Here is a 7,986-nt window from a genome sequence, read left to right as displayed (position 1 = left end):
GCAGATTTTTTTTTTTGTAGGTGTTAAGCGGCTTTTTTCTCTCACTCTTTTAAAACAGCAAACAATACATGTTATTTGTGAAACTGCGAAGCGTAAGCAATAACATCCTTAAAATATTTAATTATTTTTTTCATGTATTTCATTATTACTTAGTGAAAATTACAAATTTATTTTCAAGATTTACATAATACTAGGATTTGGGGGAGGGGGGATAATTCACTTTCTCTTTGTGTCTCCTGATAACTGATTCCTAATACTTCTTCGTTTTCAGTGGGAAAGTATATGGCTATGTTTAAGTAACTGTACACCATTCTTGTTTTTTGGCTGAAACAATTTTGTGTATTCAATTGTGAATTGTGTTTTTTGCCTTGCTGAACTTAAGTTAAAAGGTAGATGGCTGTGAGGATAAACCAGAGAAGAAAGCTGAGAAGTAGTAGATAGATGTGGAGTGGAAATGCTGATCCTGAGTTGCTGGAGTAGAGATTGTAATTGAACTGTCTGTGGTTAAGACTACTGACAGGTCAAGCAGAAATATGAAGTGCCTTGGATAAAGATTTGTGGAACTGTAGAAAGTTGGGTTTGGATTTTGAGGGCAGACTATCAAAGGAGATGCTGAAGGAGGAGGTGTGAAGCATGGCAGCTCTTGAAAATTTTCAGCTTTCCTAATGATTAGAGTATTAAATGTTAAAATTCCATTATCGTAACTTAGAATTTCTTACCTAGGTAAATAAACAGTACTTAACCGCACTTCTGGAATACTAGAGACGCATAATTTCTTAAAACCTTGTGTAAAACTATCCTTTAAATTATAATATTAAGTGTTAGAAATTGTGCAGGCTAACCTTACTGTTTCTGCTTTGTAGATTTTGAAGATGATGATATGTATGGCCAATCAGTAGAAGATGATTATTGCATTTCTCCTTCAACAGGTTAGTTCAAAAGACTACATATAAGCAATGTCCATCGATTCCTACTCTCATATTTATTTCTAGAACAAAACAGTATTTAAAAGCTAGTGAAACTTTTGAAAAGTACCTAGCGGCCATAATCCTGTTAAAGTTGGTTAGGTAGCGTTAGGCATTGTTGTACTTCTGGAAGTCACATTAGACAACTGGACACATCTTCAGTTATACACGTGTATTATCTTGCATGGTCAGAATGTACTTGACAATGCAAAAATCTGGTTTATGGGAATGTGTTGCTAGTCTTGAAATATTTGGTATCTTTAAAAATTGTTAGTAGGATCTAGCTGGGCTTAATGCTGTGATTCTGCATCTGGTAGTTGATGTCTTTTCAGTAAATGTGGAGTAGGGACTCTTATTGTGGGAGACAACACTGGTCCTCACTGGCTTCTGTTGTCATGGAAAATCATGTGGAGCTAATAAGCCTTCTAGCATTTGTAATGTTGCAAAGTAGGTATAAAAATAGCGATGCTGTGTACTTGGGTAAGACGTAATTGGAGCGAGCGGCTCAGCCCAGCTGAATTCAACCCAACTTGTAGAACCATTTGGTTGTGTTCTCCAGTCAAATCTCTGGCAAGATTATCAGTTCAGGATTTCCCCAGATTCGATGGCAGTGTTTCTAGAGCAGAGTAGGCCCTGAAAATAGTATGGCTGATGTTGATGTGAAGCTGTGCTCCTGCAGGTAGCTAGGCTGGATCCAAATCTGCTGCGACTGTGATGTAGTCTGTGACCTCTGGCCACAGGTACTTGAGTTAATTAGATCTTTAAAAATCTGTTCCTCTGTCATCCTGTTGATTTTAGATAAGCGAATCTAGGTGTGTATTTTTATTATTTGTAGTTACATTCCATGATTTAAATTCACACTGTCTTGCATTCAATTTCTAAGTTTAATTGCTATAATTTTTCAGACCTTTTCTAAGAATTAAGGTAGTCTTATATTTTGTGATGAAAATGTGCAACATATTTACTTTTTAACCAAGTATAAACTGCTAAATTGCAAAAATAATTCTTGTTTGTGCACCGTAATTTTCCTAAGAATTCTTATTTTGTAAATGAAGCTTACATATAAATCTGATCTAGATTGTGTAACTGTCTTTCAATATTTGCTTCAGTTATGGTGATTGAATATGAAATGGTATGCATCTGGGAAACAGTTGCTAAGGCTGTACTACTTCTGGTTATACCTATGTAATTCAGAGCTGGGGAGAATATTATGTAAGGAAATTTGTTTGCCTTATACTTTGTACATTTCTGAGAGTATGTAATGACTGGGACTCATGTTCAGCAAGAAGTTATATCTATATATGCCTTAATGTGTTGCTAAATCAAAATGGAATTATGCACTTGTTTAAAGTTTTGTGTCTATAGATTTTAATTCATGGGCTGTATTTCTAATGAGAATCCAAGAAGAGAAGAATGTGTTCAACTATTAAATTGTTATCGGTAGTTTGACAGTGCCATATTGTAAAAGCAACGTTATTTTCATGTTAATTTTTTTTTTTACTTGTAACTGAGGTAAAAAAAATAATTGTGGAGTAAGGTTTTGAAGACATTAGGCCATAGATGGGAATTTGGTGTTGAAAATACTCTTTTTCAATCCTGGAGTATATTCTTTTGTTTGAATACTGAACTTTGCAGAATTATTGCATTGCATGGATACAAGGATATTGCCCAGCCTGTGGTTTCACTGTGATGATGGCATATTCTAGCATGAACTGCTGTATGCTCTGTACAGTCTTCAGGTAGTAGTCATTATGCAGTAGTGTCCCATTCCCCCAGGTGTCCCCCCGCTCTTGCCATCACTCACCCCAAAACCACTACAACAGGTCAGCGTTCTAACTTTTTTTCCCCTTTAGATACATTTTGGTTTTAAAGAATGAAAAAAGATTTTACTTTTTTTTTTTAATACTTTGTTTTTTACCTAATGCAGCAGCACAATTTATCTACTCCAGACGAGACAAACCGGCAACATTTGCTGAGCCATTAGAAGAAGAATATGGCTATGAAGGTACAGATGATACTGCTGATTATGTTACATCCAATCATCAGTTGACTGAAGTTGATAGAGGTAATTATAGAAAATAAATAATTCTCAGAACAATCTCTTATGAATTAAGGACTTACTAATATAGTCTTAACGTTTGTTACTTGTCTGACACTGCTCACAATTTTGTAATCTTGTAGAACAATACCCTTCATGAGCATAGCTTCAGTGGTGATTCTTCAAGTTTGTAACTAGCTTTTGTATGCTGCGTGTAACTTGGTTGCATACATTGAAAGATTTTCTTAGTTTCTTATTAGAAATAATGAGATTTGATATGAAATTCAGACGTAAGAACAGCTGTACTGGCTCAGTCCAGGAATCCATGTAGCTCAGGGTTTTGCATCAGCAAATGAATGCTTACGGAAGAGTATTAGAAACAGAGTATTTGTTGAATGATCTTTTGCTTGTATTACATTCCTAATTATGGCAATTAGCAGTACTTGAGAGATTTTCAAAGTTGTGCATTTCCTTGAAACAGTATCTGTAGATACCTGTATCCTCTACAACTTTTTCTTACTCTGCTTTGAATTCATTAGACTTTGGTTTCCATTCAGTCGTGCAGCTGTGAATTCCATGTTACAAGCAGAGTTCTGAACTGAGTGGGATACCTTTTTCTTACTCTGGAAGCATAAACTTTGCTTTTTTTTTTTTTTTTTTTTTTGTAAACTTGCTGCCTCATAGCTTAATTACGTGCCATGTGAAAAAGATTCACAAGTCTCTTTCCTAAGTATTAATAGTTAACTTAGTTTTTAATGGTTTGGAAATAATCTGGTTTATTTCTAAAATATTGATAAGCTCAGAGTAAAGTGTGTTGATGAATGAATAGACAAAATGCATGAATGAAATTTGGTATTTAAAACAAGTTTGCAGAAGATTCAGAAACAATAGATGGAATAGGAACAACTTAGATTCCATGTCAAGTAAATTGGTAGAAACTATACTAATGCATAGACATATGGATAAATACGATAAATTAGGGTGTAATACACATGTTTTTACAGCAGGAAGTAATGCTGTGGAGGGCAATTTGAAAGAATCGGACAGTATGTGGATACAGGTTATCTAGACAATACAGTACCCTGGCTTTTCAGAATGCTTTTGACAGACTCAATCAGTTAAGAATTGATATTGGAACAAGAAGGAAAGTAATATGATGAACTAAAAAAAGATTGAAAAGAAACTGAGAAATAACCGTTTCTAATGTGAGAACAACAGTGGTCCCATAAGACCTGTTATGTTTTGTATAGTGTGCAGTGTTCGCCATTAATACAACATTATCGATTGCAGTCAATCTGGTTGCAAAGAGTTTGACAAGATTGTCCTTGTTGAGTGTTGGATAATAAAATGGCCAACCAACACATTGTGCAGGGCTCTGTCAGTACTTGTTTTGCAGATCAAATGTCTGGGGAGCATTGACTTGCTATTTGGATTAGAGGTCGAGGATGCTGGTTTAAGTAACATTGAGGAAGTTAGAATTCTGTGGTGTTGAATTCCATGAGCAAAATTCTTTAAACAATGCCATCTTTGAGGAGATGTTCAGATAAAGAATCTGTAGTTGTCTTCCTGTTGTTCAGTTCTGTTTTCTAAAATCTGAACTGTCAGAAACTGTGATATTCAGGAAGATTTTCTTCTGTTTTGTTGTGTTTATATGTCTGATCAGCACATTACTTCCAGTGAGTGGCATCCTGGTGAATTTTCAGTATCTTGTTGTGTGGCAAGTGAAGACTTAAAAAATGTGTCTTATACTATTGAGAGAGAGAGAGAGCGAGAGAGATAGATACACACCCACTACTTGACTATAAGTCAAGGCTTATACTAATTACAGAAATATGCTCCAAAGAAAAATGATTTTATGAAACAAAAACTGTATTAAAGTTTTAGGAAAGGTAAAGATTGCAGCTAGTTTCAAACCTGGAGTGTTGATCCAGAGTTTTCAGTTGTTAAGGCTTGAAGGCCCCCAAAAGTGCTGTTTTACTTTGGGTGTTAATTATAGCATCTGTAAAGACTAAAAATGCGCTGTTCAATGGGATTCCTCATTGACTTATGAAATTACTTTGGATAATTTTAATGTGATTATTTGTATTTCTTCTTTGCAGTGAAGATAGTTAATTTTACAACATCGAAGTATTTCAATATTGAGACTTATAGTAGTTGCTGATATGTTCTTTATAGCGATGTCTGAAATTAGTCTAATATTCTGCAGGGTTTGGGGGCAAAGTTTATCATGGCAGTGAGATTGAAATTAATTTCTAAAGGTTTTATCTCTTACTGTGATACTTTTCTCCTGTTTTTGTTAATCAGATGTGTGATGCTAGTGGTTAGGTCGCTTAAGACATTTCTTTGTGCAGGTTATAACAGTAATATGTCTCTTTTAGCCCGTCTTAATTCATGCCTTGATCAAATGAGAGAAGTTTTGGCAGAGTCTGTACCAGAGCAAACAATGGTGCAAGCAGTACTGGATAGTAAATTTGATGTACAGAAGGCTTTGGATCTTGTGCTTTCACAAGGCAGTAAGCAAAATGTGAAGACCAAGAATGAGGATGCTGTGATTGTAGGAAAGATGACAAAAGGTATACTTCTATTTAATTGTTTATGTTCAAGGTGATTCATTTCTATGTACGGTTTAATTTTGGCTCTATAAGCTGTGAAGATGCTTGTTATTGCATTAGTCATTTATTATAAAATTAAAAAAGACCAACTTACTCTTCTATTTCTGTGTTCTAAAAACATTTAAAGGAAACAGTAGCTTTCACTGAGCTAGAAGTCAAAATAAAACCTTAGTGTCAGCTTAAATTCAAACTGCAACCATCTACAGTTCACAGTAAATTTCTGATTTCTTAACAATGAATATATGTCCTAAAAGTTGGACAACGTCTTTTTATGCACTTCCATCTGTTTGGTGAACTGGCATCTCCCATCCCCAATACCTCCCTTTTTTTGGTAGCGTCTATACAGCAACTTTCTTATTTTGATTTATGTTTAAATCTTCGTAATCTTTACTGGCATTCTTTGCTGATTCGTAAAGTTTCTTAGGTATTTCAGTAGATACCTCTAATTTAATTGTAGAACATTGCTTATCTTTGGATAACACTTAGTAATTAAATGCCTTTTCGTGTTTCTTCTTGATTTTTTTGTTGCTGCTGTCAACTTTAAAAAAAAATGGATATTCCGTTGTGACTGCACTTCCATCTGAAAATTATTGGCTATTGTAAGGTAAGGAGACTTACTTTGTTGTCCAGAAATATGTATTGATACAGACAGTTTCTCTTGTGCAGTAGAAAATGCTGCTGACAACACCAAGAAACCTGGGTTTGGAAACTTGACAGCCAAAAGTGGTTCAGCTTGTTACTCTTTAATTACAAATGACAGAATGTTCCTTAATGCTGAAAAATCCAATATGCCTTCACCTGAAAGGAAAGAATTGAAATCCTCTTCACTTGTTCTGTCATCTTCTTTCAGTGATGATTTATGTAAAGGATCATTTTGTGAACCTGTGAATAAACAGGCAGAGAGTCAACTACCAGAAAGTGCTAATGCAGTAAGTTTAATTCCTGACAGTGAAGATATTTACTTTAGCATAGGAGGTAACCCATCTGGAAATTATTCTTTTAAGAAGTTGGAATGCAAGGAAACACAGGACTTGAAATCCTTGCTGATGCATAATGTGATTTGTGATTCTCTGAGTCCTGAAGACAGCATTCCTTTTGTTTCCTCAAATACTTCTGGTTGTAATAGTAATGCAAATTTTTACAGTCCTCCATGTTTAACAAGTGCGTTAGGAAAAATGGCTCTTGATAGCAAAGTCAGTTGTACTGTAAATAGAAAGAATGAACTTGAAAATTTTTCTTTACTTGTGCAAAGTAGAAAACAAGAAGGCCCTTCTTCAGGCATGGCTGCTTTGCCAGTGTTAAAGTCTGGAAGTACATCATTGGCTGACTTACTCCAGGAGCACCAGGAAAGCAGTGCTAGCCACTGTTATTCTTTGGCTGATCTTTATACCCAATCAACAGCAAGTCTTACTGATATGAAATTGGGAACCACACCATTATCACAACTAGTAAGTCAATCACAAACTTCAGGTGGGATGCCAGAGCTAACAGGATCTTTGTCTTCTCTAGCCGTCTCTAAAGTTTCTCCACTAAAGGAGGTTGAGAATTTATCACTCTTGGATTTAATAGCAGAGACTATTGAAATAGATAAAACTCAACAAAGGACAGAATTCCCCATGCTCAATGTAGCTGAATTGAGGCCCTCTGAAAGAAACAACATTGATTTAAGCGTACTTGTAAAAAATGCAGATGTATCTGCAGAGCAAAATGTGGTAGGACAGTCAAATATTTTAAGCCCAGAAACTAAAATTTTAAAAGAAAAACAAGGAAAATCATCTGGTTTTGCCAAAACAAATAAAAAACTCAAAAGAGGGCTTACCCCTAAGAGGCAGGATTTGTCCCTTTCATGGATGAAGGCACTGCGTGCAAGACCTTCAGCTTTTGCTTTAACCTTGTGTCTCCGTTATCCTCCAAAAGGTTATAAGCGGCGCGCAATTGGTATACATAAAGCTTTCCTATACAGTAGACAAGTACAAGACGTAAAACCCAAGGAAACTGGTCCTATGATAGCCATAACACCATTTGACTTCAAATCAGCATCTCCTGATGATATTGTGAAAGCTAACCAAAAAAGAGCTTTTACAAGAGAGTAGAAAAGAAAAAAAAATAAATCAGTATTTATATCGTGATGCATTAAAAAAAATATACATAGGACCTATTTATAATCCAGAATTGGGGTTTTTTTTGTTTTTTGTTTTTTTTTTTTACATTTTTTAAATTGACATATTACAGTTCTCACTGTTTGGTAGCAAATTCGTATGTGAACTTTTAAGCTGTGGCACTGAATATCTTTATTTTTGCCTAATTTTCACTGACAATTTAACATTTTTAACTTTTGCAAAGTCTTGAACTTTAGTATATAGATACTGTA

The 7,986-nt window shown here is 34.9% G+C and overlaps 1 protein-coding gene across 1 annotated transcript; it reads left to right on the top strand.

Moving 5' to 3' along the window:
* Positions 1-863: 863 nt before the first annotated feature.
* LOC104620029 lies at positions 864-7,708 on the top strand (the record flags this gene model as incomplete). Its single annotated transcript, XM_010286110.1, has 4 exons — positions 864-929; positions 2,893-3,030; positions 5,382-5,576; positions 6,246-7,708. Coding segments are annotated over 4 exons (1,862 nt in total), but the record flags the coding sequence as incomplete, so codon positions are not given.
* Positions 7,709-7,986: the final 278 nt, after the last annotated feature.

The sequence above is a fragment of the Phaethon lepturus genome, unplaced genomic scaffold (genome assembly GCF_000687285.1).
Source record: "Phaethon lepturus isolate BGI_N335 unplaced genomic scaffold, ASM68728v1 scaffold54360, whole genome shotgun sequence".
NCBI classification, from domain to species: Eukaryota; Metazoa; Chordata; class Aves; order Phaethontiformes; family Phaethontidae; genus Phaethon; species Phaethon lepturus.
The sequence above is the reverse complement of the archived record's forward strand: the minus strand, read 5'-3'. Positions and strand labels throughout refer to the sequence as shown.